The sequence below is a fragment of the Ogataea haglerorum genome (genome assembly GCF_019207285.1).
Source record: "Ogataea haglerorum isolate 81-453-3 chromosome Unknown 81-453-3_NODE_2_length_903871_cov_94.662503, whole genome shotgun sequence".
NCBI lineage: Eukaryota > Fungi > Ascomycota > Pichiomycetes > Pichiales > Pichiaceae > Ogataea > Ogataea haglerorum.
The window spans coordinates 1-27732 of record NW_025065152.1 but is presented as its reverse complement, the minus strand read 5'-3'; the positions used below and the strand labels follow the sequence as shown (position 1 = coordinate 27732).

Below are 27732 nucleotides of genomic sequence, written 5' to 3'. Positions count from 1 at the left end.
GTGTAGTGAGCAAGGCACTACCGGAAAAAAATGACGGCGAAAGGATGAAAAAAAACTGGAAAATTAATTTATATACCTCTGTTTTGCCCCTGTGGATTTTGAAAAGCAGGACAATTCATTAAGTTGGTAGCAAGTGCTAGTAATTGAAAAGATGTTGGCAAGTATTGCTAGAAACGTGAGAAGTGTGAGTATTGAGCATAATTTTGCCGTTTTTCCGCTAACTTTTCAGTCTTCTCTCAAACAGTTGAGATACAACTCCACCAAGGTGACTGGTTCCGTGATCGGTATCGACTTGGGAACGACGAACTCTGCAGTCGCTGTGATGGAGGGAAAGACCCCAAGAATCATTGAGAACGCCGAGGGTTCCAGAACCACTCCATCTGTCGTTGCCTTCACCAAGGACGGTGAGAGATTGGTCGGTATTCCAGCCAAGAGACAAGCTGTGGTCAACCCAGAAAACACATTGTTTGCTACTAAGAGACTGATTGGTAGAAGATTTGAGGATCAGGAAGTGCAAAGAGATTTGAATCAAGTTCCATACAAAATCGTCAAGCACACCAATGGTGACGCTTGGGTTGAGGCTAGAGGCCAGAAATATTCCCCAGCCCAAATCGGAGGTTTCATTCTCAACAAAATGAAAGAGACTGCCGAAGCCTACCTCGGTAAGCCTGTCAAGAACGCAGTCGTCACCGTTCCAGCATACTTCAACGACGCTCAAAGACAAGCCACTAAGGACGCAGGTGCTATTGTTGGTTTGAACGTTGCCAGAGTTGTCAACGAGCCTACTGCTGCTGCCTTGGCTTATGGTCTTGAGAAAACTGATACCAATGTCGTCGCTGTTTTTGACTTGGGTGGAGGTACCTTCGATATCTCTATCTTGGACATTGACAACGGTGTTTTCGAGGTCAAGTCCACCAACGGTGACACTCACTTGGGTGGTGAGGACTTTGATATTGCTTTGGTCAGATACATTGTCGACGCTTTTAAGAAGGAGTCTGGCATTGACCTCCAAAACGACAGAATGGCCATTCAAAGAATCAGAGAAGCCGCCGAGAAGGCCAAAATTGAGCTCTCTTCTACTCTCTCGACCGAGATCAACCTTCCTTTCATTACTGCAGACGCTTCCGGCCCAAAGCACATTAACTTGAAGATGTCCAGATCTCAACTTGAGCAACTGGTTGAGCCATTGATCAAGAAGACTATCGAACCAGTCAAGAAGGCTTTGAAGGATGCTGGTCTCTCGACCTCTCAAATCTCTGAGGTTATCCTTGTTGGAGGTATGACGAGAATGCCAAAGGTTGTCGAGACCGTCAAGTCTCTCTTCGGTAAGGAGCCATCTAAGGCTGTCAACCCGGACGAAGCTGTTGCCATTGGTGCCGCTATTCAGGGTGCTGTTTTGTCTGGTGAGGTCAAGGATGTCTTGCTTTTGGACGTTACTCCACTGTCTCTCGGTATTGAGACTCTAGGTGGTGTCTTCACTAGATTGATCCCAAGAAACACTACAGTTCCAACCAAGAAGTCCCAGATCTTCTCTACTGCTGCTTCTGGCCAAACTTCCGTTGAAATCAGAGTGTTCCAAGGTGAGAGAGAACTTGTCAGAGACAACAAGCTGATCGGTAACTTCACTCTTTCGGGTATTCCACCAGCTCCAAAGGGTGTTCCGCAAATTGAAGTGACTTTCGACATTGACGCTGACGGAATTATCAATGTTTCTGCCAAGGACAAGGCATCTGGTAAGGACAACTCGATCACTGTTGCCGGCTCCTCTGGATTGTCTGAAGCTGAGATCGAAAAGATGGTTAACGACGCCGAGAAGTTCAAGGAGCAGGACAGAGCTAGAAAGGAGGCTATTGAGCAGGTCAACAGAGCTGACCAGCTCTGTGCAGACACCGAGAAGTCTCTCGAGGAGTTCAAGGAGAAACTAGACGCTACTGAGGTCGAGAATATCAACAAGAAGATCGCTGAGTTGAGAGAGATCATTGTGAAGGTCAACGGTGGTGAGACTGTTGAAGCTGACGAGATCAAGACCAAGTATGAAGAGCTGCAAGCTGACTCTTTGAAACTGTTTGAGAAGCTTTACAAGGACGGTAACGCTTCAAGCTCCGAGTCTTCTGGTGAGCAGAAATAAAGTTGTTTATAGTTGACTAATTTGTATATATACGGGAGTTAGTAAAGATTATTTTGTGAAAATAAGTAAATAAATTTCTATAATGTTTAAGCTAAACCCTCTGAGCAAGTTGATATTTCTGAGCATTCTTATAGCAATTGGGTTCCTGAATATTGTACTCAGCTGTGCATTATATGATAATTGGCTTCCACTCATCGATGTTGCCATTTTCCTTATTGCCCCGCTGCCCAATGCTTTAGGACAGTCGCTGTCGAGCGCATATGAGGCCGATTTCCTATCGGATTCCCACGAAGAGATGCCAATCAAGGAGTTCTTCAAGTTTATCACAGGATTTCTTGTTATTAGTGGTATCATCTTTCCCATTATACTCTTCCACTGCCATCTGATCACTCACTGGAGTTTAATTCTAAGTGTCGTGGGAGGTTTCATTATATATCTTAGCATTGTGCTCTTCATTGTGGGTTTCAAAGAGGAGCCAGACGAGTATGATTTCTGAGCTATTTTTGCAAGTCAACTATACAAACCTTGCCCGATTTCGGACCACCATACAAGATCGCCCATTTTGTCCCCTTTGACGCCTCCTTCGAAAGGGCATTGTATATGTTAGCCACAAACGAGCGGGGCGTCGAACTGGAGACTCCGCCGACCTTCCGTTTCCATTCATCTGGCTGGTTAAGCGACGTGATACTGATCATTGCAAGCACTTCGTCCCTCGCTTCAATGGTGAATATAGGAGAATTTTCCAGGACCCGGATCAAAGATTCTGCAGACTCGGCTGCCTGATCCACGATCGCCCACTTCTCCTTCTTGTTGTTTTTCTTGTTGGCTCCTGTTGCATTGTTAGGAACAACAACCACCCTTTGACGGTTATCTGCGAGCGCCTCGGCGTCCTGCAACACATCCTTAGTATCGACCTCGATCTCCTTTGGCTGCTCGCCTTTCAACAGCGACACTAGATCGTGCAAATCAACTTCTATATCAACTTTTGCTTCCAAATTCTTGAGTCGCAATGGTTTATACTTGTTGCTCTTGGAATTGCCCCTTAGAGTCTCCATATTAGTCTGAGCCTTCACCACCAGCAGCCATTTCACGTTAGATTCCACTGCCTGATTTACCATATCGTCGATAGTGGCAGAGTTGTCCACCAAATCTGCACTGATGTCATTCGACCAGAGTACTTGCAACAGGAAAGGTGCAATTTCTTTCAGGATACCAGCAGAAAAAAACCCTATAAGAACATCGCATTTCTTAGTTTGCCAAACAACCTTCAGATTCTCCTTCTGAAATTTGCGCTTCGTGTCCTTACGACTGTTAAACATGTCCTGATACCGTTTCATCGAGTTGAAAAGGAAATCCCAAGCCAATCGGAGCCCCACGGCTCTTGGCAGGTCACGTGGCGACTTGTTGCGGGCCAATGTGCTGATTAGCTCATCGTAACGTCCGCCAGCGCAGATGATGGACTTGAACTTGTCCTCATACACCGCAGTGAACATGATTCCCCCTTTATAGAACGCAGAATTATAGCCACTAAATGGCCGAATTTCGATATTGAGCTCAACATTGAACCAATCCAAATAATTCATGATCTTCGAGATGTAGTTCAAGGAACTGTCCACCTTCCCTAGATGCGGACTATCCATCATAAGCTTATGTAGCTTTGACCTCACTTGTCCTATTGGGAGCCCGAAATCGAACTGCACAAGCTCGTTAAAAACCGTGGATGACATGTTGAGATCCTGTTTCAGAATAGCTTTCACCTCCTTGATGGTCTTTCCAAAACCGACTTCAGCAAGAATTCGGCTGACAATAATCCTCTGCGGTCTTTCGATACCGCAATATTCTAGAATTGTATCTAGCAAATTGCAGTGGTTTAATATTATTTTCACATTGCTCTGTTTCAGGAACGGCAAGATAGCTATGATTTCACTTACCACTTTGATGCACTCCGCATCATAAAAGGGCATCAGTTCCATCGAATCATTCGGGCGAGAAACAATGTCAAAATCAATTTCTTTGAACTTGCTTGGGCCAGATCCTTCGTCTTTGTCTATCGAGCGATAGACATCTTCAATTCTAAAAAATTTATGAACAGCTAGCGGCTTGCGTCCAAGGAGTCTTGCTAGAGGGAGGGTTAGATCATATGGAAGCTGCAGGACTGAGCCTGCTTTGTCCAGCACTTCATAAACGTGATAAGTTGAATCATACAGAGGATTTTTAGGGAATAGCAGAGCAGTATGGTCGACAAACTCGATGCCACCATGCCTCATGAAGATCTTGGAGATTTCTTGAAGTATTTTGGAATGCAAGAGATAATCCGACGTCCCGTATGATTTCTCAACGTTCCCAAACAAAAGATCGCGCACATAACTGTAAGGCTGGGAGAATAAAATACTTCTTGCCTGATGGTGCCAGGAAGAAGAAGGATCAATCAGCGCGTTTAAAGCCTCCTTCATTAGATCGTCCTGCTGCTCAACTCTGATCAGGCCGCTTTGAAGCAATTGTTTGGCCGACGGTCTTCTGTCAACGTTATGATCGAGTAACATCTTTATTATTTTCTTCTCGGTCGCAAGACGTTCATTATCAAAATCCTCCGGGAAAACAATTTCGGGAGCTCTCAGATTGCTGATTACAGTATACCGCTCCATCGATGTATCTAGCTGGTACACCATCTCAAAGAAAATTATGCCGAGAGAATAAAGATCAACCTTCTCGTTGTATGCGCCAGAACCGTTCATAACCTCAACGGCGACGTACAGCCTTGTTCCAATGTCTGAAGTAAGATCTTCTGTGCTTTCTGAGACGTCTAGAACTTTCCTGCTTGTTGATGGAAGATAGTGAACGTTTTTGGCAAGACCAAAATCTCCGACTTTAACGTTTTGGTTTTCGTCAATGAAAATATTCATCGGCTTCAAATCTCGATGAATAATACCCTGTGAGTGGATATGACTAAGAGCTTCAAGTATCTGGCGTATAATTCTCCAGTAGAATACGGAGTCTTTGTACAATCCTTGGCGAATCAGATCAAATAGGGTACGATTTTCACAGTACTCCATCTGAATGAACAAAACGGATCTTTTTTTCGAGGTAGGGACCGTTTGTGCGTCCGTGTCGATTTTCTCCTCTTCACTTTCAGTTCCAAAAGTGAACGCTTTCTCCTCCTCAGGATCAGACTCCTCATCCTCGCTAATATTGAATTCTAATTCAGGATTCACAGAAGACGAAATAAAGTCCGTATAGGTTTGGCTCCCTGTTCTCGTGTACTCAGATGTGTCCCCGGGCTCGGTTTCAAACTCTTCATCGTCATCTTCAGATTCTGAGAATACAGCACCGTAGCTCACATCATCCTCTAACCAGGCTGCATAATACCGAACCACATACTGGTGGTTGAGTCTGGCCAGCAACATCACTTCATTGAGTATTTTGGCTAATTTGTCCTCTGTGTGCCTGATTTTCTTTATTGCATAGAATCGGCCATCTAGCTTGTTTCGGACTTTGACAACCTCACCAAACCCACCTCTGCCTAAACTTCCCACCTCCTCAAAATCCTGGACATATCTGGAGTATGATTTGAGTTCGTGAGCAGTAACGCTGTTGAAAGAGTCTCTTTTGGGTCTGTTCTTCGGAGCTGAAAGCAGTGAAGCATCTGATAAGTCAGAGAACCCGTTAATTTGAGCAGAACTCCGCTTGTCAACAGAGTCTGACACTGTCAACAGTGCGGGGGTTGTATTGAGATTGAGCCGCAAAAAACGAGAGGGGAGCAGTTCCAAAGGATCTGGACGCTTGCGGGTGCGGACATCAAAGACAGCTTTAAGGAAATCGGCAATTGGCTCCTCCAGCTCCGTGTAGTTAGCTAAGAAATCTGACGGACTCTCGAAATCATAGACCACATCAGAACCCAACACTAGCTGGACGAAAACGACTCCGAGGTCCCAAACGTCTGTTTTACGTTGCGGCTTGTCAAATAAAGAGGACCCGTTTTTTTTCCGTTCGGGGGCTATCCATCCAGGAGCATCAAACGGCAGCACGTCGTCATAGTGACCTTGATTTGGGTAGCTTGATACCATGTTCAGAATAGTGTAGCCATAGCATACGTTAGCAAGCTTGACCTGGCTCTGCCCCATGGATGATGGACACACCTGGATAGCGTCCAAGTTGAGACATTTGTGGATCATTCCCTGTTTGTGTAGATACTCCAAGCTTTCCAGGAGCTGGATTATCCACTCACGGGCAGAGGTGATGTTGATGAATGATATTTTGCTCAAGAGATTGGCAAGCGTATCATTGTAGCTGGACAATATGGCAATCTTCCACACATCGAATCTCTCTTCGTCCATCGAAACCTTCTTGGAGACTTTTTTGGCGGCGGAATTCTGAAGCGAGACATCCCCACTAGATGTCATTTCGAATTTTTCAATGTTGAAAGCGTAGACTCGGTCGATGTTGTCATGTCGTAGATTCGTAACTGCCTGTAGCTCCTTTTCAAGGGAAAAGATCAATTTCTTGCCTTGGCTGGACCTCCAGAAAGGATTCGACAGATCTATTTCTGTGAAGAGGAACTGGAGCTTATTTTTACCTTTGGTAAGATCCTGTATCAGACCGTACGCCGGGGAATCTTTGTGGATGTGAGGCTTTACCAAATACTGCTGGCTGCAATCTTTGAGTAGTCCAACAGGTTCAATCGGCACAAATCCGGACACTGCTCGAAAGTTCAGCTTGTAGTAGTCTAAATGGGTTTCGATTGCCTTGTCAAAAACAAATATTCGTTCGTCTGTGGAGCTGTGCACGGCAGATTCCAAACTTAATATGTTCTCTTTCAACGTCGGCGACGTAGCCCGCACTTCGGATTCACTCTTATTGGATCTTCGTTTCAGTTCGGTGGCCACCATCTGGTCCAGTAATTCCTGCTCTCTTTCTCTCTCGAGCTCAATCTTATGTCGCTGCTCCTTCTCTTGCTGTTCCATGAGCTCCTTTTCCTTTTCAAGTCTACGGAGTCTTTCTTCTTCCAAAGTGCCTGTTCTGGCTCTCGTCTGGAATTCGTTCAGATGGTCCAAGATGCACGTCGTGACAGAGTAAACCATAGGACCGCCTTTCTCTTGTTTCATGATCTTATCGATTTCTGTGCGCAGAAACGACAGCTGAGAGGAAAGAATATTCTGCGAGCGTCCAAAGGACATTAATGGAAGCGTTTGCGGATAGGTGGCTGTGAATTCAATCTTGAGCACTAGTGTCAATATGGGGTCGCTATTGGTATCGGAACGAAGCGTAATTTCAAATTTGGGACAGGGCTTTTGGCTCCAAGCGCTCTGCTGCGGCGTCTTGTCTTCAAGGTCGTCCGCATAGATTGCTTTGAGAACTTCGAGCTCCTCTATCTGTATGTCATGGTACTCGTTCATAAGGTTATCAGCCTTACCCGGCACTCAAATTTTTCAGCAGCAAAAAAATATAAACTAAAGATGTCGTCAGAGAAGATGGACGCCGCTTCGTTGATCTCGAAATTGAACCTCAATAAGGATGAATCCAAGGACCAGCAGTTAAAGAAAGTGGAAGAGGCGCGGGAGGCCTCCAAAACCGATACGGAAAAGGCAGAGAGTCCTGCAGAGGAGGTAAAGGAGGACAAGCCGGACGAGAAAGATAACACAGAGAAACCCCAAAACTCTCTCGTGGACTCGACCTACGAGGTGAAGGTGAAGCTAGCAGATCTGCAAGCTGATCCAAACTCGCCATTATACTCTGTGAAGTCGTTTGAGGAGCTGGGATTGCGCGAAGAGCTTCTCAAAGGACTCTACGCGATGAAATTCTCCAAGCCATCTAAGATCCAAGAGAAGGCGCTCCCCTTGCTCATTCAAAATCCTCCCCGTAACATGATTGGGCAATCGCAGTCGGGTACAGGTAAAACGGCCGCATTCTCTCTTGCGATGCTCACCAGGGTGGATGAGAATGATCCTATGGTCCAGGCCCTCTGTTTGTCTCCTGCCAGAGAACTAGCGAGACAGACTGAAGAAGTGGTTTCCCAGATGTGCAAGTACACAAACATCAAAGTCAAGCTTGTGGTTCCAGGCTCTTTGGAACGAGACGAGACAGTCAACGGACAAGTAGTGATAGCTACCCCTGGAGTGATATTAGATCTTCTAAGAAGACGCAAGATCAACTTTAGTCATTTGAAGATACTCGTTCTAGATGAGGCAGACAACATGCTGGATAAACAGGGGCTCGCCGATCAGTGTCTCCGTGTCAAGAAAAACATTCCGCAGTCAACTCAGCTGGTTCTTTTCTCGGCTACTTTCCCGGAGGAAGTTCGCCGTTACGCTGAGAAGTTTGTTCCCAACGCAAACTCGTTGGAATTAAAGCATGAGGAGCTTAACGTGGATGCCATCAAACAACTGTACATGGACTGCGACTCTGATCAGCACAAGTTTGAAGTACTTTGCGAGCTGTACGGTTTGTTGACCATCGCATCTTCCATCATATTCGTCCAAACGAAGGACACTGCCTCGAAGTTGTATGCCAGAATGAAGCAGGAGGGCCACGCGGTCTCTATCCTGCATGGTGATTTACAGCCAGCTGAAAGAGACCGTTTGATCGATGACTTCAGAGAAGGCAGATCGAAGGTTTTGATCACCACCAATGTTCTAGCCAGAGGCATTGACATCCCCTCAGTTTCGATGGTTGTGAACTACGACATTCCTTTAGACAAATCAGGAAAGCCAGATCCTTCAACTTATCTACATAGAATCGGAAGAACCGGCCGCTTTGGCCGCACTGGTGTGTCGATCTCTTTGATTCACGACAAGAAGTCTTATCAGGACCTAGAGGCCATCAGACAATATTTCGGCGGAATTGAGATGACCAGATTGCCGACCGATGACTGGGATGAAGTGGAAGAGATCGTGAAAAAGGTTGTTAAATGAAGAGAAGTGCATAAGTAGTGCATAAGTAAATTAATTATTTCCTGTGATCTATCTAAGAGGGTGTTTGACAAAGTCAACAATGTAATAGTACCATTTTTGGTTGTAGTCCTCCTTCTGTTCTCCTTCGACGGCGTTGATTCCGTCTCCCAAGTAGTAGTTGGTCTGGAATAGGGTAACAATCAAACAAACAAAACTGATACCAAGAGCACCACAGAAAAGCTTGTAACAAACATCCTGGTAAGCCTGGATACTTGCGATTCTGTCATGGGAGCCCCATGGGAGAGCATAGATGGTGGTAACAGACTCGAAGTACGAAAGGGCCTTGGTGGCATCACCAACGTGCTCGGTAAGACGTTTAGGAAGGTTCGATGTCCAGACGGCAGCGACAATAGCTTGGCCGACAGCAGCACCAATACTGCTGTAAAGAGAAAGAACAGAGATGGTAGTAGCCAAGTCAACGTGCGGAACACAAGCTTGAGCAGCCAAATGGGTACCCATAACGTCACCACAGTCACCGATGGAGGTGAGAACAAGCGCAGCCACAATGACACCGAGAGACGGACCGTTATGCATCTTGGTGGAGTGCACCATCAGTCCGAGACCAATCAATCTGATACTAGAGCCGATCACTTGGAAGATCTTATAACGACGGAAATATCTGAATAGAAGACCGTAGACGACACCGAAAGAACACAGTCCCATGGTCTCGGTATTATTCAGGTAAGTCCAATGCTTGTAGGAAAGATTCAGAACGACCATGTTGTAAGAGCTGAAGTAAAGCAGCCAGAAATAACCACCCATTTGGTAGCAGAAGTCGATGATGACACAGCAAACGAAAGTTCTGTTCAGAAGAACGCGCTTAGGAAGCGATGGGTATGGGGCAATCCAGATCTCGTAGATACAGTAAGCGATCAAGAAGACTCCTCCCACAACCTCCATAGCAATCATCGAAGGGTTGTGCCATCCACCTTTGGCATATGAATAGAGCGAGCAAGGAAGAAGCATGAGGGAGAAAGCGAAGCCGAGAAGGACGAGTCCCAAAGCATCGATCTCGATAAGAGCTTCCTTGATCTTTAACAAAGTATTCTTGCTTTTCAGAACCGTGATCTGGGGAAGTCTGAGGTTGAACTTAAAAGTTCCATGGTTGATTTTCTGGTCCATCCAGAAAATCATACCAATGGCAGGAATCAATGCAGCAGGGGTAATAATAGCGAACATACCGTAACCCCATCTCCAATTAGAAGTGGTGATATTTTGGACGATGTAACCTGCCACCCAAGTAGTGCACAAGTAAGGAGTAGAGAGAAGACCATTGACAGTGGCTCTCCATTTAAGAGGAGTCATGTCAGCAACCAAGATGCTGTTCATTAGATTGATACCAGATTGTCCGATGGCAATGAAGACGGAACCAATGACGTATGCAGAGATGGTAGGAGAGCAGGCATCAACAACAAATCCGATGACATACAAAAGCAAAATAATCATGTAGGCGATGGCTCTGGAAGTCATATCAGACATCTTGGCAATGAATGGCTTACAAACAGCCCCGATAATGGAGTTGGCAATACTTAAAGTGGAAAGCATCGAGTGACGGTTAAACTGAGAAGTGGCATATGGCTGGTAACTTGTAGTGGTCGAGCTGTCAAGCGCATAAGTCCACGAACACAAGTACAAGGACAGGATCAGCACCAGAATGTATCTCTTATCTAGAGTCTGCTTGATGGCCTCAATTCTGGCCACACCCCGAGGCTTTTCTTCCTCGGTGTCATGCTCAAAAGTATGCGAGTCAAGAGAAGGTTCTTTGAAGTCCTGTGACATATTTCGTTTAATTGATTTTACAGATAATGTCACTGCTATTTATCTGCTCCCAAAAAGTAAGGATTTTTCAAATTTTTCTTATAGCCGATGCTTATAGCCGATTTTGAAAGCCGAGTGGTCAAAAATATAGCTTGTCCGATAAAACATGGTTTGCATTGCATCTCAAGATGAATAAGAAGCAAAAGAGGCTATTGTGAATCTGCGAAATTTTCTAGCACCCTTGACTTTACCGTCTCGAAACCAGGTGCGCCTTTCTGGTTCGAACAAAGATCAGACAATGCACTCACTCCTCCGATCTTATTTTTTTCCATGAAAGCTTCTATTATTGTAACTGCCTCAAGCCTGCGCGCTGCAATCGGACCACCACGCAGGTCATGTGCAACTTCATCCATTAAATTTGCCACACGCTTCAGTCGATTATAATAAGTAGTTTCGGTTGATTTCCATGTCGGATACCTCTTAAGTATCTCGCAGACTGAAGGTTTTCCTTCATCGCAGTTTCCAACATACCACACCTTATAGAGCTCCCGTACCGTCAAACTTTTGTTTGACCTGGGTCCCCTTGGCAAACGGTAATTTATTATTTCTCGAGGCAGGCTCTTCGGTGATGAAGGCTGCAGGGTATCATGCACTAAAGCATGATCGTTTGCATCTTGCTTGTAACTTGGCTCTCTATTGGTCAAAGATTGCTCAATAAGAGCCCGAGAATTGTTAAGTGTTGCTTCTAATGCCGTTCTATTCTTGTCTGTGGGATGATTGTCTTGGTTAATTAATAAGCTGTCCAATTCGTCTTGTAAGCCTTTGATATTTTCAGTCAAGGATTCCTCAACCTTGTGGTAGACAGCGTCTTCCAGCTGCCTTTGAGAATTCTCTACTTCCTCTATCTGTTTTAGTAATAGATCTACAGTATTGTGCGCAGAAACACCTTCGAATGCTTTCGACAAAATTTGGTCAAAAACGCTTTTGAGGTCTGGATCTAGTGAAGAGGAATCGGAAATGTTTCCAAAAACCATATGCTGGGGATTGTGCCTCAACTGCTCCTCAATGTCATCCCTAACATCCATGAGAGGTGATTAGGAGGCGATTGTTGATATTTTATATTTCTTTTTAGTTCCTAATGCAATCATGACGTCAGCTGATTTTAGCACGTGATACCGGAAGATGCGGCAAAGTCGAGTTCAATTATCTGCAAGCAGATATATCTTCATGGTTTCGAGCTACGACGCGACCCAATGATGGAACTCTAACTATTTCACTGCAAGCATTGTAACTCAAGAGTCTTGCACTTGAGTTCCTTGAATGAAAGAGCTGTAGTCCCGCTATTTCCTCTCAAAATTTCATTCTACAAGGATTACATTGAGGGTACAATTCCGAATCGCTTTAGTAAGCTAGTATGCATCCAGTAAGCTTGTTGTCTATTTTGCACTTACGTTTAGCGTTACAATCAACCTTGCAAGATATCCTACATCAGAGCTAGAATTATAAAGGTTTCACAACTTGTTGTTGCATACTTGGGATGGGGTAGAAACTTTCTGCCCTCATATGGATGGTTACTTTGAGGGGAACTAGAGTGTAAAATGGATATCAGGAACACGGTTAATCTTTCGGATATTTTTTTCCGTGAGGATTAGGCTAAGGAATTACACATGTCGGAGAAGAAAGCGATGGACGAGTTGCCAGAGTAAAGAATCATTTCATTACTTAAAATGACATTCCATGTTTGTGCAGGGACCGGATTAAGTCCGTCTGGTTGCCTCGAATTCTTTTCATGTTTGTTCATCTGTTGACGTATAGTGTAATAATGAAAAATTGGTGTACAGATGTGGTCCTAGATAAGAATTAGTTGACCAAAAAGATAACATGCAGTTCTTTGAGACGAGGATAGTTTGGTCCATTATTGTTGGTCTGTTCATAGTTTTTTCAGTGTTTTGGAGCTTCCCTGAAGAGTCTGAGGCTGTAGTCAAATGCCCTGCGACAAAACCACATCGACCATCCACTTTTGATTCGCATAAACAAACTCTTCTCAGAATATTGCACAGCGAAGAGTTTAGGAACGCTTCTGCAATGAAATTGCAGGCTGCGATCAGAACAAGGACCGAGGTTTATGATGATGACCCTATTTCTGTTGAGGATGATTTCGCGTACTGGTCGAAATTTGAAAAGTTCGAACATCTACTCAGATCGACATTTCCTCTATTTTACAACAAAACCACGCTTCACAAGGTCAATTATCATGGACTAGTTTATATTTGGGAGGGAAGCGACCCATCCTTGAAGCCTTTGGTTCTAATGGCTCACCAGGATACAGTACCCGTTTCAAATATAACCCTCAGTCAATGGGAACACGATCCTTTTAGTGGGGACTACGATGGAGAATACGTTTATGGTAGGGGAATTGCCGACTGCAAAGACCAGCTGATCGGTCTATTGGAAGCTGCAGAAGAGCTGATCATAAATGGATTTTCGCCAAGAAGGACTGTTATCTATTCCTTCGGCTTTGACGAAGAAGTTGGAGGCCCTAGAAACAAGAACGCCGAATGGCTCGAGGAGAAATATGGCAAAGACTCCATGTACGCGGTTCTGGACGAAGGCGGAATTAATCTGGACACCATTCAAGGAGTCAAAATGTCTGTTCCGGGAACGGCAGAGAAAGGCTATATGGACTTGAAAATCATTTTAGAAACACCAGGGGGACATTCGTCAATTCCACCTAAACACACCTCAATTGGAATTATAGGCGAAATGATTGTGGAGCTTGAAAAATCGGAATTTCCAACATATTTCACCGAGCAAAATCCTGCTTTCTGGGAATACGTGTGCGTTGCAGAGCACTCTCCCGACATGGATTCATCAGTTAAGAAAAGTATTCTCAGAGCGGCGCACGATGAGAAGGCCAATGAGATTGCAAGGAATTACATAGATGTGGAACTTGGCAAGGGATTTGTTGTCAAGTCAACAAGAGCCCTTGATATTATAAGCGGAGGAGTCAAGGCCAATGCCCTTCCTGAATATGTGGAGCTCACCATCAACGTACGGATTGCCATGGAGGAGACAGTAGAGACCGTGGTGAAGAGAATTATAACCACCATTGAGCCAGTTGTTGACAAATATAATCTGGGGCTTGCGTTTGATCTTGATGGGCATCAAGAGCTCAAGCCTAGCAAGCCAGCCGGGAATTGTCTTGTTAAAGTGGTTCAAGCGTTTCCGCCTGCTCCCCTGACGCCCACTCGGGGAAACCATTGGAACATATTTTCAGGAACTATCCTTCATGTCTATGAAGTTGTGGCTCCAGATTCCAGAGGCCTTGTTGTTGCTCCGGGAATTGGTTCTGGAAACACCGACACTAAGTATTACTGGAACCTCACAAAACATATCTACAGATACAGGCCAGGTTTGTTGCCAGGCGTGTACTCAAAGGAGCATGGAATCAATGAGTATATTCCAATGGACTCTCATCTGCACTTGATTGTTTTCTATTATGAGTATATTTTGAGTGTCGACGAGACGGACGATTAAAAATTCGGTAAAGCCAAATTAGGAAATTATAGAGATACATTTTCAGCTGCAGTAATCCACTAACACTTCTGCGTCTTTTCCAATCATTGATTCAATGTAATCGACATAGTCGCGGAGGGGGATCATGTCAATTTCTCCAAGGGGACCCGTTGTTGTCAGAACTCTTCCCATGTAAAGAGTTCTGAGATACCATTTGCCGTCTTTTAGTCCTTCGTAAAGCTCAAACACAATCTCCGATCCCATTCCTGGCCATCTGAGATAATCAATTTGGAGAAATCCAAGTATACGTGCAATGGAGCCATCATGGGCTACGTTGTGAGAATATTTGAGACTCGAGGACCCATCGGTTTTCTGAAGAAGACGGTGCTTTAGCTCATTGAAGTATGCACCGTAGCTGGTTGCCGCATAAAGAGTTGAGTTTTCATGAATCCGAAACTGGTAGTTGTACTCGAAATCACCCAGACGAAATATTTGTTCCGCCTGGTCCTGTGTCATACAGAGTGAGGAGTTCTCGGAGTTGCAAGCAAGATCGTACCCATGACACAATCTGAATGCAGTGTTGTCGAAATAATGATCGAAAGACTGATGCCAGTCCTCAGAATCTGGATCGACACCAGAAATGTGGTCTAGTTCATTGTATAGATCTGCAGCCTTAGCCAGATGCTCCTGCCATTCACTCGAGGAGGTGATTTCTGATGCTACGTCATCTGCAAAATCGCAGGAATAAGTTGGCTCGAGTGCGTCAAAGCTATCGCCTTCAACTTTTACATCAATGCCTTTCTCGCAAGGATACATAGCCTTCGCCACTGCACTGACAACTTGGGAGGTGATGACGTTATTGGTCACTCGAAATGTTAATTGGTTAGGGTCATATGACTCTGGGAGAAATTCCAACAGCTCGCCATACACTCCATATAGGTCCAGACCGTGCTGGTATGAGTCTTCCAAACCTCCATAGGAGATTTGAGGAAATTGACAAGTGCCATTGTAGCCGTTCTGGATAAAGCTAAACGGATTGTACTGATTTTGGTAGTTGGTCCAAGAGATTTTCGTGGTATTATTACTCCGATCTGGGGTCTTGAATTCGGAGTAGTAGTTGTTCAACGCGTCATCACAGTAGAGCACCAAGTTTTCCACAGGGAAGCAATTCTGTGCGTAGGGTGTTCTTTTGTGATGGCGATGGATGACCTCGACAAACTGCAACTTGTAGACCGATTGGTCCACCTGTGGGTAGGTATCCTTCCTTACATGGGGCATGTTGCAAAAATTATATTGTCCGTACTTGCTATCTGGGACATAAGATGAATTGTATATCCCGTCGTTAGTGCCTCTTGAGGAGTTGAAAACTTGATCCAAATCCGAGAATTCGTTTTCGATAGGCGCATGGTGAACGATCTCGGCAGCAGTAATTGCTGCTAGGGTAATAAACAGAAGCATACAAGACAGCGAGTTTTTGTGTGCTATTTATGCAACTCGAAGAAAACACGTGCTTCGAGGCCCAATCTCAGAACTGGAAAATTAATTTAGCAGGGATTCGAAGATCATTATCGTTTTAGCCACGATTGATTGCCCACGTTCCTTTGTTCAACAGATACGATCCCAAGGCCACTCAAACTGTACAACAAACACCAAACTTTTTGCTACCTAGTGGTGGAAAGCTGATAGTTCTTTCACACCATAGGGCTCCTCGGGGTATTGCACTTCTTCTCAAAAGCTTGAGCCTGATAGCAGCCATGGCATCATCGCGTATGACAGGTGTGCAGATTCCCAAACTTGAGTTTTGTCGTTCGACCAGGGTCCAATGTTGCCACAAGGGTAGCCATGGGCGCTTTTTGCTTGGAAGCAAGAGTTTCCACCCTTTTGACAACTTCCTTACCAATTACGATCAGCCGACCAAGACCAATGAAGGAAAGGAAGGAGAGTTTAGGCAACGCACCAGTTATCGTGCGTCTTGACAGCGTTCTGGTTAAAAACATCCCTCCAGCGGAGACCAACAGATGAGCCAGCACCTGTTTAGCTGCAGTAAGCAGTCACTTTGTTATCCTCGATTGTGTAGAGAAAAAAATGGTAGCTCTGGATCGGGACAACTTTAGTCCAGCCGTGCTCCTTAGCAATGTTATGAAGTCGGATAGATTGGTATGCCTTCGTGGAAAACACTTCAAAGTATAGATATTTATCAGACTTGACAACATGGCACAAGACCTCCATGATTTGGTCGGCTGGAAGTCTGTCGTATCTTTGCAGCAAGACAATCTAGGTCCCTAGTTTATCAATGGTCCTGTCAAGGACATCAGAAATCGCCATTCTCCAGCTCTGACACAGTTGATAAAACTGACACCTTCTTCTGAACCATTCGTAGCACTGGCGCCAGACTTTTCGGTCACTGAAAAATAACCCTTTGTGAAAATCAGAACAGTTCCTCTGTCAATGTTGTCCTTCTTCAGGAACTTGCCAATTAAAAGCTCCGAAAAGCCATTGGAGTAGTGTCCCGCAGTTTCAAAGTTTGCACATCTCTATAGCAGGCCTTTTTCATGATTTCTAACACCTGCTCTTCATCTTCAGCGGTCTAATCAGACCAGCTTTCTTTTGCCAAAAGACATGCACCCGAGGATCACTCTGGAAAGGTAAATGCAAGAGTTTCCCAGGTTGGTGACCAACAGAGACGACGCTCACACACGTCTCAAAACTTCTCGAGGAAGGACATGGCTCGGTAATTGAAGTTAGAAAGTTAAATATCAAATATAAATAAAGCCTGCTCTAAAAGTATGGCTTCGGCAAATGACATAACCGTAACACCCAATTAGAGTATCATTCATGTCACTTGAGTGATATTGAAGATCAAAAAAGAGTATTGCAACATGGGTCTGCTCCAGCTATTAGACCTAAGGGTTTGTTCATGGTCTTATTTAACCGGCGTTCTTCCAAAACCACGAGTCACATCCTATGATATTCCAGACTGTATACACCTAACACCAGACAGTTTAGTTCTCGATTGCCACACCTATTTTTCCTATCACGTGCAGACATTTTGTCGTATGCCCCAGATTAGGAAGGAGTCCAGACTATCAATAGCGTCGCAAGATTTAACCCTACTTAGTAAACGTTCGGATCTTATCAGGACAAAAAATTGAATTTAAAAACGAACGGCCGGTGTTAGCGAGTTTTTTTCTTATGTTCAACGCCTTCACTGTTAACGACCTCGCGCTCGTGGACCAAAAGCCAGCAAACTCTGCCGGCAAGACTCTGGCCGACTTCCAGACTTTTCTGAATGACACCAACTCCACAGGTCGTCCGATTCGTTCGCGAAGCGGATGCGGAGAATGTCGCAGACGCAAGTAGGTAGCAAATTTTTGCCAACTAACCACAGAAAACGCTGCGACGAGACTAAGCCAGTCTGCAAACTGTGCAAGAAACTGGGAATTGAGTGTGTGTGGCGTCAACCTGGTACAGAACGCAAGAATACCAAACGGCGCAAGTCCCAGGCCATCAAGGTTCGGGTAAGTTCTATCGAAAAAACATCTGGATTTTCGCCCACGCATACCCTAATTGACACACTTAGAACGAATGTTAAACTTCCAGCCAAGTATGAACCACAAGTGAATGTCTTCTCGCTGCCATTCATTTGTCATCTTAGTGATACTGAGAGCCGATATCTAGATTATTACATCAACTATGTCTCGGCGACCCTTTCCCTTCTGCCTCAGGAAACAAATTATCTTCTAAGCCTCTACATCCCTCTGGCAGTTCATAACAAAGCCATTCTGAATGGACTTATAGGTTGGTCTGGCCTTTTCTTGGCAGGCACCAAATCGGAGGAAACTCCGATGAAATATATCCAGAACGCTGTGGATCTATGCGACAAGACCCTCAAGTCAGATAAGTTAACAATTTCCGACAAGCTGGAACTTGTGTGTCTTTTTTTCATTCTTTGCGCTGCAGAAATTTGTGTCGGTGATGTCAAAAACTGGTATGATATATTTGGCAGGCTGCATAAATTTATCTTGAACGAGTGCAACGGCAATCTAAAGACCCTGCTAGGATTACTGGGTGACACAGAGGGGGCTAAATGGTTGCTGTCCAATTTTCTGTACCATGATGTGCTCAGCAGCTCCAGCCACGAAAAAGGCACTCTATTCCCTATTGATCAATACTGCGAGGCACTAAATATAATTCCTGGCACTACGCAGTTGATGGACTCGAGTAGTGTTTGTGACCCTTTGCAAGGCTGCGTTCGGCCAATGTTTGTCTTGCTTGGCCAGATAATCAATACTAGGAACAAGTTAGACAAAATGCAAGAGGATCTCAATATCATCAAAGACCGTGGTTCCTATAGACAGAAAAGATTTGAGTTTCTGACGACGCTGGAGCAAGATTTCGAAGAGCTGGAAACTCGAATCAAAAATACCAATCCGCACACTCCCTCGTTGTTGCTTTTGAAGGATGACAAAGAACTTGAAGACCATCTCACGTTGTTCGAGATCTACAAATTAAGTCTCAGGATCTACCTTCGCTACATGATGCGGAAGACTCCTCCAGCATTGCCAGAGATCCAGCTAATGCTCCAAGAGCTCACGCTGTGTATGGATGTGATAATGGATACCAATGTCCAGTCTGGCCTGTGTTTTGCGCTCATGGTTGCTGGGATTTCGTGCGTCGATCCAGTGGATCGTGAACAAATGGAAGCCAGATTGCGGTCATTTTCTTCTAAATTCCCCGTTAAGAATTTTGAGCTTGTTTTGATTCTTATCCGCAAGGCATGGGAACTCAACAAGGACGGATCACAGTGTGTCAATTGGTTCGATATTTCTGAAAGTATGGGGTGGTACTTATCATTAGCCTAAGAATAATTAGGTAATCTATTTCATGCTTTTGTATTTGGCAATGACTTTTTCGGCCAGATCCACAAGACCTGTGGCCAGAATGTCCGGAGTGCCAAAGATTTCTATACAAGGGTCGTACTCGTGGACACTGCTCCATGCGGTGATAAAACCGGCCTGTTTTGCGGCGCACGAATCCCACATATGTGCGGCGGCAAAAAACGCATTCTCAGCACGCGAAGGAATTTTTTTGGCAATGAAGTCGTAGACTTCCTTTTCAGGCTTTCCCGCACCGATCGAGTCGCAAGATATCAAATTCTCGGACGGCATCTCAACTCCAGAGCGCTTGAAATATCCGGCAACTCTATCGTGCGAAGCATCGGTTAGACACCAGATAGTGAAGTTGTTATCTCTAAGCATCTGGAACATTTGCTTGAGCTCAGGGCGTCCTTCTAGCTTGAACCATTCTCCGTAGATGAACTCTAGATCATCATCCGTAGCATAGGATCTTGGGTCCTTCACTCCAGCAAAAAATAACGATCTATAGAAAGTGCTCTTGAACACCTTCTGGAATGGCTGGTATTGTCCGCACTGCGACAGGTACGAGTAGTCTCTCTCACAGCCTGCTAGCCAGAAAAAGAAAAACAACCGAGGATCGATTCCTGATTTTTTGAACCGTTCACCCATACGGGCTTCAATGCCTTCAATGACTTTCTCATACGAGATACAGGTTCCCACAATGTCAAAGATTATGTCTGGCATTTTTTTGGTTTGTGAAGCTCGGATATTCCATGAGCTTTATACCGCAAGATAAGAAGGCTCTGAAAACAGGACTGCGAGAAATCATAGAGTCGGAGAAAAACCGAATTTGAATTTCGCGACGAGGTCGGCCAATAAGATACTATTTAGAGCTTAGCCACTGGAGTGCCCAAGGAGGCCAGAATCTCATTTCTCGTCCTGGTCATTCGCTCCTGAGAAATCTTGAAAGCCTCGGGGACTTCCAATTTCTTTCCCATGATATTACCGGCTAAAGCTTTAGCCGATAGTAAGACACGCGGCATACCGTGACCATGGAACCCCGCAATAATGAACTTGTTGGACTCGTGCGGCATCTCACCAACATATGGGAAAGAATCGTCAGTGTAACCAAGAATGCCACTCCAGACGTGATCGGTGTCCGTGTCAATAAACTTCCAATCGTGGAAAAGTTTCATATAGTTGTCAAAATACTCTTTAGTTCCGGAGATCAGAGTACTATCATCGACGACGTTGTAGAAAACGTTCTTGAAAGGGAATATATGTTTTTTAGCGCCACCAACAACAACAGTTCCATCCGCACGGTTGATCAGATAGTCCTGATCTGCACCATCATATCTAATACCATATGTATGAGAGAGATGGGAGGGCCGAACCTTAGGAGTGATGTGGCTACAGATGCCCTTGATAGGAACGATCTTGTTCATAAATTTTGGTTCCACCGAAGCGGTGTACGCATTAGTGGCAATAACCAGCTTTCGAGCCAAAATCGTTCCTCTAGTAGTTTTCACTAGCCATTTATTATCGAACCCTTGAATCTCAAGAACAGGTGTATTAGTTTGCAGATTGAGTCCTTGCTGCATACATTTTCTAAGCAATGAAGTCACAAGCTTGTATGGCCAAAGTTGACCTGCAGTGAAAGTGACACATACCTCAGAGTCCAGAACGTGACTGATAGTTTTTGCGTTTTCTCCAACGTGTAATTGAACGTCTTGTTTGCAGGTAACGTAGGGATTTTTTGCAAACTGTTGGTAATTTTCCAGAGCAGCATTAACAGCAGAGGGGGTCAAATGAACGTCACAGGACCGGCCAAGCACAAAATCACAGTCAATGTTCTCCTTCTCGATAAGCTCTTTCATTGCAGCCAAGTGAGCGAACTCAAAGTTAGCGATCTCTGCGGCACCTTTCTCTCCAAACTTCTTAGTCCAGGACTTTTGCGAGTAGTAGAGGCTGGGCTTCAGATGTCCACCATTGCGTGCAGTAGCTCCGCTACAGACATCCCGAGCTTCTAGCATTACAATGGTGCCGTCAAATCCCTCTTTCATCAAGAAATGTGCGGTTGTGGTACCTGCATATCCAGAACCAACGATCACGATGTCAGCTTCGGGAGGAAGCTCTGCAGTTGATCTATGATCATGAAAGTCTACTTCAGCTGTTAGCCAGAACGACTTTGTTGGGTTGGGAACGGGGAGGTAGTCAGTCATAGTGAAAGAAGATAATCAATTAGTGATGTATTTTTCTCTTATCTAAATCCTTTCCCGACCAACGCATAATTCTGCCTGTCCTGGTTGCAGAGGTGCACGGCGGCAAAAGTTGATAAGACCTGATCAAGATTTCCGCCAAACCTATATATAACCACGGATCAGAAGGAAGGTGGTCTTATGCTTGAAAAGACACCAGAAACTGAAAAAGGATACGACGACTCTAAGGGCGTCTCTATCCTCGCTACTCACGTTCAATCGGTACTATCCCCTCAGGACGACCAGGAAATTAAAGATCAAGCATTCGAGCTTCTCAAAGATAATATCGATGAGGATCTCGATACTGAGGAAGATAGATCCGTGAGACGTAAAATTGACTGGAGATTCCTCCCGTTGTTGACTCTACTGTATGGTCTCAATTATGTGGATAAGGCATCCCTTTCTTGGGCAGTCATGATGAACTTCAGAGAGGATACCAAGTTGAAAGGAAATGAATATTCATGGGTGTCTTCCATCTTCTACTTTGGATACTTGGGGGCAGAGTATCCAGCCAATATCCTAGTTCATAAGTTTTCAGTTCCGAAGATTCTTACAGGAGTTTGTCTTTCCTGGGGTGTTTTGATGCTGGCTCATATCGGAGCGAAAAACTACGCTGGAATTTTAGTTATCAGGTTCTTACTGGGAATTAGTGAAACTCCGGTGTCCGCTGCATTGATCAAGTATGTTGGGTGCTGGTGGAAGAAGTCAGAACAGCCTATGAGATACTTATGTTTCAACTCTGGACAAGGGGGGCTGTACGTCGTTTTCAGTCTTGTCTCCTACGGTCTGGGACATGCTGGAGGAAAGTTGTCGCCATGGAAGTATATCTATATTGTTCTGGCAATTTGTTCCTTCACTTTAGGAGGACTGATCTTTTTTTTCTTACCAGCTTTGCCCCAGAATGCAAAGTTCTTGAACGAGCAAGAAAAGATAGTTGCTGCAAAAAGAGTCTCGAAGAACATGACAGGAATCAAGACTATTGTCTGGAAGAACTACCAAATTCTTCATGCTCTAAAGGATCCAAAGACGTATTTGTTGACCTTGTATATGTTCTTCTCCATGATCCCAAATGGTGGTCTTACGAATTTCAATACGCTTGTGCTGCAATCTTTTCATTTCAACAAGTACACTACGCTCCTAGTGAACCTCCCATGGTCGTTCTTCTCTGCTGGTCAAATGTGGGTGTGGGTTATTGTTGGTCGCAAGTTCAAGAACCTTAGAATTGCCGGCCTGATCATTCCGATGTGCATTGCAATCACCGGATTGTCTATCGTGTACGCTACCGAGGATGGTGGGGCAAATAAGTGGGGAAGAGTGTTTGCTTACTGGATGATTAACTCCTGTTCAGCAACCTATCCGTTTGCAATGACCCTGACGGGACAACTGATAAGTGGCCATACCAAGCAATCTTTCACTAATGCCTTGGTCCTGATCTTTTTTGCTTTGGGTAACATTGTCGGTCCGTTCGCCTTCAAATCTAGTGACGCTCCAAGATACACACATGCTCTGGCTACCATCATCGGTACTTTTGCAGCCTGTATCGCGATCGGAGCGGTACTCGGCGTTTACATCTTCTATGAGAATAGAAGAAGGAACAAGCTTTACGGAAATCCGGCCGAGGATGAAGATCTGCAGCTTCAAGGAGAAATCGCGGGTCTCAAGGATAAGACAGATCTGGAAAATAAGCAATTCAGATTTGTTTACTGATTTTTGAACTCGGGGGATAGCCTATCTGATTGAGATTTTACATTTGTACCGCAAGAGTTAGGTCTGGCTCACTACTATTATTTTAAATTTAAACAGTTGAGGAGAGGAGTATTCGTTTTAATTTAGTTTTTATGACCACTGTACTATTGACCTTAAATACGGGGGCACTAATGCCAGCCATTGGGCTCGGTACTTGGTCGCCTGACGATAGAACTCAGATTCGCGAATGCGTCGAATACGCTATCTTAGAGGCTGGCTACAGACACATCGATACGGCTTACTTGTATGGATGTGAAGATCAGGTGGGAGAGGCGGTCAGAAACGCCATTGCCACAGGAAAAGTGACTCGTGATGAATTGTTCATCACCACAAAAGTCTGGCCCACATTTCATAAACACATGGAGGATGGCTTGGATTTGTCGCTCAAGGCCTCGGGCCTGGATTATTTTGACTTGGTGTTGGTGCATTGGCCAATTCCGCTTAAGTGCGACAGTGATGATGGAACGCCCTTCTGGCCAACCAATGCGGACGGCTTTGTCGCAAGAGATCCGTCTAGCGATCACATCACCATGTATCAACAATTGGAGAAGTGCATGGAGAATGGTAAAGCTAAGGCTATTGGAGTTTCAAACTATTCGATTCCGAAACTGGAAAGCTTGCTCAAAAAGTGCAAATACGTTCCGGCAGTCAATCAATGTGAACTTCATCCACTGCTTCCACGTCGCGATCTTTGCGATTTCTGCACTTCCAAAGGCATTGTCATGACCTCATACTTTCCTTTTGGCGGTGACGGGGCTCCAATTTTGAAAAACGAGACAATTGCAGAAATTGCTAAAAAGTATTCGGTCAGTTCGAGTACAATTCTGTTGAGCTACCACGTCAACTTGGGTGTGTCTGTCGTTCCCAAATCGTTTAAGCCGCACAGAATCAAGTTGAACGGGAAGATTGTCTACCTCCAGAAGGAAGACCTGGAGAAGCTCATAGACATTGGAAGAGAAAAGCCACACAAGTTCAACAAGATCAATTATGATGTTGATCTGGAGTTCGGCAAGGAAGATTGGTAATATTTGTAAGATCAAATATTGGAATAGTAATCCAGTTTACCCAATTTTGTTGGCAATTACAGAAACTTTTTCTGTTTTAATTAATCTTGGCATCTTCAGCCACGAACTTTGCCAAGAAAGCAGTAATAAACCACATGGTCTCTATAGTTCTCGACTGTTAGTTGGTCTCAGCGCTAATAATGAGTCGCTGAGATGTTTCAAAGCGAGACTCGGATTCTGCAATGCTGTAAAATCGCTCTCTCTCGCGAGTGTCAAACCATATTTCCTTGATCAAAACGACATATATTGATTTGACCCCTCCAGTAGTTAATAAAAGCTAATTAGGAACGTGGGCTGCCAAGAAATCAGCTCAGTCGGTGATCACTAACTATAAATTACCACCAAAATGTTCAGTAGGACACCATGACGGACGCTGCCTTACCTGAGTTCAATTACATATTTGCAATCGCTGTGCTGTTTGCATTCTTAGACGCATTCAACATTGGTGCAAACGATGTTGCAAACTCTTTCTCCTCATCCGTGTCCTCCCGAGCTCTAACTTACTGGCAGGCAATGCTCCTTGCCGCTATTATGGAGTTCCTGGGGGCTGTTTTGGCAGGATCAAGGGTCTCAGACACTATTAGAAGCAAAATCATTGATGTTGAATCATTTGAAAACAGTCCATCGGTGCTAATGCTTACCATGACATGTGCACTAGTTGGATCCTCAATATGGTTGTCAATTGCAACATCCATCGGTATGCCTGTTTCGACTACTCATTCAATCGTGGGAGCGGTGATTGGAGCAGGAATTGCTGCAAATGGTAGCGATCACGTGGAATGGGGCTGGGACGGATTCTCACAAATCGTTGCCTCATGGTTTATTGCTCCTGCAATTACAGGTGCTATCTCGGCAATTATCTTTTTGATCACTAAGTACTGCATCCTCGAAAGGAAAAACAGTATTGCAAAAGCACTGTTATTCGCTCCTGTGATTGTGTTTATATGCTTCTCTATTTTGACAATGCTCGTGGTGTGGAAGGGAGCACCAAACCTAAAGCTGAACGACCTATCTACCGGGGCAACCGTTGGATCAATCTTCGGAGTCGGTGCAGTTGCTACTATCCTTTACCTTATTTTCTTCCACCCATATTTCACCAGGAAGTTGATTCACGAAGACTGGACGCTCAAGTTCTATCACGTTCTTGCTGGACCAACATACTACTTCAAATCAACGAAGAATATTCCACCAAAGCCAGATAACGTGGAACTTGTGATCGACTATTACCGTGGAAGAAGAAACAAAACGCCAGTCGTTTTGACCGACGATGAGAAGAATGCTGGCGACAGTTCTCCACTAGTTGAGTTTCAGTCCAGCAACATTGAGTCATCTCCACAAACCCCAGAAGACATTGGATATTTTGACTATGTGACAGCAGCAGAAAGAAAGCTTTGGCGAAGCATGGCTCTCCAACCTAAGCACTGGATCAAACTCTTATGGTTGCTAATAAGTCATGGCTGGAGACAAGATGTTATCAGTAACCAGGCAAACGCATCTGGGGTTCTTGGCCACGGAGTTCAGGATATGTACAGCAAGTCAAAGTTTTACGACACCAAGACCGAACATGTGTTTTCTTTATTGCAGGCCTTCACAGCATGCACTATGTCCTTTGCTCACGGATCCAATGACATTTCAAATGCTGCAGGTCCTCTGTCATCTGTCTACAATGTTTGGAAAACAAACACGGTTGGTAGCAAGAGCGAGGTGCCAATTTGGGTTCTTTGTTTCACTGCTGGATCGCTTGTGCTTGGATGCTGGATGTTTGCATACAAGCTTATGTCAAACCTAGGAAATAAGATGATTTTGCAATCACCGTCAAGAGGTTTTGCAATTGAGTTGGGAGCCGCATGTACTGTTGTCATGGCTACAAGACTTGGAATCCCGGTTTCCACCACCCAGTGTGCCGTTGGTGGAACGATCTTTGTCGGTCTGTGCAACATGGACATTCGTGGTTGCAATTGGAAAATGGTTCTATGGTGCTACCTTGGGTGGTTTGTCACGCTACCCGTTGCAGGTCTCATTGCGGGACTTATCAACGGAATTATCTTAAATGCTCCACGGTGGAACTAAGTAATTACGTAAATATTGTGGCTTTAGATTGTGGAATTCACATTAACTGTGCGTCTTTATCATCTTATAAATTGCGGACCTAAAATTCATGAAATTAGAACATGTCATTGGGACCCCAGGCACAGAAAAACCTTGAAGGAAAGACAATCCTCATTACTGGAGCATCTGCAGGCATTGGCGAGGCTATTGCGCGTGAATTTGTGGATGCGACCGGAGGCAACATCAAGCTAGTGCTCGCGGCCAGAAGGGTTCGAAGGCTAGCAGAACTAGGCCAGCAACTAGGGCAAAGTGGGGCCCAGGTGCACCTTGCGTCCCTTGATGTGAGCGATGGAGCGAATATTGATGAGTTTTTTGCCTCTCTTCCGTCTGAATTTCAAGACATCGACGTGCTAGTCAACAATGCTGGAAAGGCGTTGGGGATAGAGCACGCTGGAAGTATTAGGGACGAGGATGTGGAAGAGATGTTTGCTACGAATGTTCTAGGGCTGATCAAGATGACTCAGACGGTGATTCGTGGTATGAAGGAGAAGAACTCCGGTGACATTGTGCAGCTGGGATCGATTGCTGGGATTGAAAGCTATCCTGGCGGGAGCATCTACTGTGCTACGAAGTCTGCTGTGCGGAGTTTCACACAGGCGGTCAGGAAGGAGCTGATCAACACCAAGATCCGAGTGATGGAAATTGATCCCGGTGCTGTTGAGACGGAGTTCTCGCTTGTGCGATTTGGTGGAGACCCGGAGAAAGCCAAGAAGGTATATGAGGGATATGAGCCGTTGAGTGCAAAGGATATTGCGGAAGTGGTTGTGTTTAATTGTAGTCGTCGGCAGAACGTGGTAGTAGCCGAGTCGCTGGTGTTCCCGACAGCACAGGCTGGGAGCTACCATAGGTATAGAGGTCAATGAGAGGTGAAAGGCACATATACATGTACAGTAGAGGTACGAAATATACCTTGAAGGGTTGAACGAGCAATTGCGTCATAACTTTTCTCATTGTTCTACTAGACACGAGCCCGGTCAGAGGCAAGATGGTGCGGAAGAGAGCGCCCACGCGGGGAGTGGCAGGTGTATCTAGCACGTAGGTAGGCAACGACAGAAGGAGGAGGAGAACTAGGAGAGCAGGAAGGCCGGCCGGGCGGGGCAGCGGGCGGCATATCCACAGCAGGGCGTTTCTACCTGATCCAACCTTTCCCCAGAGGTAGGCGAGCAACTACGATGGAGTGGAGATGTAGATTTCATACAGAACGAAGCTGCCAAGATGTGGCCTCTACCCAGTTATGTATCTCTAGAGGCCGGTCCAGAATTCCGCCTTGGTCAGCTCATAGCTGGCACTCAACAGCGGAGACGCCGAGCTGTTTCCGACAAGTACCATGTACTCTCCCTTTTCGACAGA

The 27732-nt window shown here is 45.0% G+C and overlaps 15 protein-coding genes across 15 annotated transcripts; 9 read left to right on the top strand and 6 right to left on the bottom strand.

Moving 5' to 3' along the window:
• Window positions 1–151: 151 nt before the first annotated feature.
• KL911_000571 (uncharacterized protein) lies at window positions 152–2128 on the top strand (the record flags this gene model as incomplete). The annotated part of the gene is made up of 1 exon (XM_043200840.1): window positions 152–2128. One exon carries the CDS (start codon window positions 152–154, stop codon window positions 2126–2128), a length of 1977 nt encoding a protein of 658 aa, XP_043056135.1.
• Window positions 2129–2210: 82 nt separating this feature from the next.
• On the top strand, window positions 2211–2624 carry KL911_000570 (uncharacterized protein; the record flags this gene model as incomplete). The annotated part of the gene is made up of 1 exon (XM_043200839.1): window positions 2211–2624. One exon carries the CDS (start codon window positions 2211–2213, stop codon window positions 2622–2624), a length of 414 nt encoding a protein of 137 aa, XP_043056134.1.
• Window position 2625: 1 nt separating this feature from the next.
• Window positions 2626–7521, bottom strand: KL911_000569 (uncharacterized protein; the record flags this gene model as incomplete). Its single annotated transcript, XM_043200837.1, has 1 exon — window positions 2626–7521. One exon carries the CDS (start codon window positions 7519–7521, stop codon window positions 2626–2628), a length of 4896 nt encoding a protein of 1631 aa, XP_043056133.1.
• A 60-nt stretch (window positions 7522–7581) lies between these two features.
• On the top strand, window positions 7582–9036 carry KL911_000568 (uncharacterized protein; the record flags this gene model as incomplete). The annotated part of the gene is made up of 1 exon (XM_043200836.1): window positions 7582–9036. The coding sequence occupies one exon, from the start codon at window positions 7582–7584 to the stop codon at window positions 9034–9036; it is 1455 nt and encodes a 484-aa protein (XP_043056132.1).
• Window positions 9037–9084: 48 nt separating this feature from the next.
• On the bottom strand, window positions 9085–10854 carry KL911_000567 (uncharacterized protein; the record flags this gene model as incomplete). The annotated part of the gene is made up of 1 exon (XM_043200835.1): window positions 9085–10854. The coding sequence occupies one exon, from the start codon at window positions 10852–10854 to the stop codon at window positions 9085–9087; it is 1770 nt and encodes a 589-aa protein (XP_043056131.1).
• Window positions 10855–11042: 188 nt separating this feature from the next.
• KL911_000566 (uncharacterized protein) lies at window positions 11043–11918 on the bottom strand (the record flags this gene model as incomplete). The annotated part of the gene is made up of 1 exon (XM_043200834.1): window positions 11043–11918. One exon carries the CDS (start codon window positions 11916–11918, stop codon window positions 11043–11045), a length of 876 nt encoding a protein of 291 aa, XP_043056130.1.
• Window positions 11919–12714: 796 nt separating this feature from the next.
• KL911_000565 (uncharacterized protein) lies at window positions 12715–14370 on the top strand (the record flags this gene model as incomplete). The annotated part of the gene is made up of 1 exon (XM_043200833.1): window positions 12715–14370. One exon carries the CDS (start codon window positions 12715–12717, stop codon window positions 14368–14370), a length of 1656 nt encoding a protein of 551 aa, XP_043056129.1.
• A 42-nt stretch (window positions 14371–14412) lies between these two features.
• KL911_000564 (uncharacterized protein) lies at window positions 14413–15807 on the bottom strand (the record flags this gene model as incomplete). The annotated part of the gene is made up of 1 exon (XM_043200832.1): window positions 14413–15807. The coding sequence occupies one exon, from the start codon at window positions 15805–15807 to the stop codon at window positions 14413–14415; it is 1395 nt and encodes a 464-aa protein (XP_043056128.1).
• A 1874-nt stretch (window positions 15808–17681) lies between these two features.
• KL911_000563 (uncharacterized protein) lies at window positions 17682–19211 on the top strand (the record flags this gene model as incomplete). Its single annotated transcript, XM_043200831.1, has 1 exon — window positions 17682–19211. The coding sequence occupies one exon, from the start codon at window positions 17682–17684 to the stop codon at window positions 19209–19211; it is 1530 nt and encodes a 509-aa protein (XP_043056127.1).
• A 15-nt stretch (window positions 19212–19226) lies between these two features.
• KL911_000562 (uncharacterized protein) lies at window positions 19227–19949 on the bottom strand (the record flags this gene model as incomplete). Its single annotated transcript, XM_043200830.1, has 1 exon — window positions 19227–19949. One exon carries the CDS (start codon window positions 19947–19949, stop codon window positions 19227–19229), a length of 723 nt encoding a protein of 240 aa, XP_043056126.1.
• A 143-nt stretch (window positions 19950–20092) lies between these two features.
• On the bottom strand, window positions 20093–21427 carry KL911_000561 (uncharacterized protein; the record flags this gene model as incomplete). Its single annotated transcript, XM_043200829.1, has 1 exon — window positions 20093–21427. The coding sequence occupies one exon, from the start codon at window positions 21425–21427 to the stop codon at window positions 20093–20095; it is 1335 nt and encodes a 444-aa protein (XP_043056125.1).
• A 177-nt stretch (window positions 21428–21604) lies between these two features.
• KL911_000560 (uncharacterized protein) lies at window positions 21605–23170 on the top strand (the record flags this gene model as incomplete). Its single annotated transcript, XM_043200828.1, has 1 exon — window positions 21605–23170. One exon carries the CDS (start codon window positions 21605–21607, stop codon window positions 23168–23170), a length of 1566 nt encoding a protein of 521 aa, XP_043056124.1.
• Window positions 23171–23340: 170 nt separating this feature from the next.
• On the top strand, window positions 23341–24234 carry KL911_000559 (uncharacterized protein; the record flags this gene model as incomplete). The annotated part of the gene is made up of 1 exon (XM_043200826.1): window positions 23341–24234. The coding sequence occupies one exon, from the start codon at window positions 23341–23343 to the stop codon at window positions 24232–24234; it is 894 nt and encodes a 297-aa protein (XP_043056123.1).
• A 402-nt stretch (window positions 24235–24636) lies between these two features.
• Window positions 24637–26343, top strand: KL911_000558 (uncharacterized protein; the record flags this gene model as incomplete). The annotated part of the gene is made up of 1 exon (XM_043200825.1): window positions 24637–26343. One exon carries the CDS (start codon window positions 24637–24639, stop codon window positions 26341–26343), a length of 1707 nt encoding a protein of 568 aa, XP_043056122.1.
• Window positions 26344–26444: 101 nt separating this feature from the next.
• Window positions 26445–27245, top strand: KL911_000557 (uncharacterized protein; the record flags this gene model as incomplete). Its single annotated transcript, XM_043200824.1, has 1 exon — window positions 26445–27245. The coding sequence occupies one exon, from the start codon at window positions 26445–26447 to the stop codon at window positions 27243–27245; it is 801 nt and encodes a 266-aa protein (XP_043056121.1).
• Between the last annotated feature and the right edge of the window lie 487 nt (window positions 27246–27732).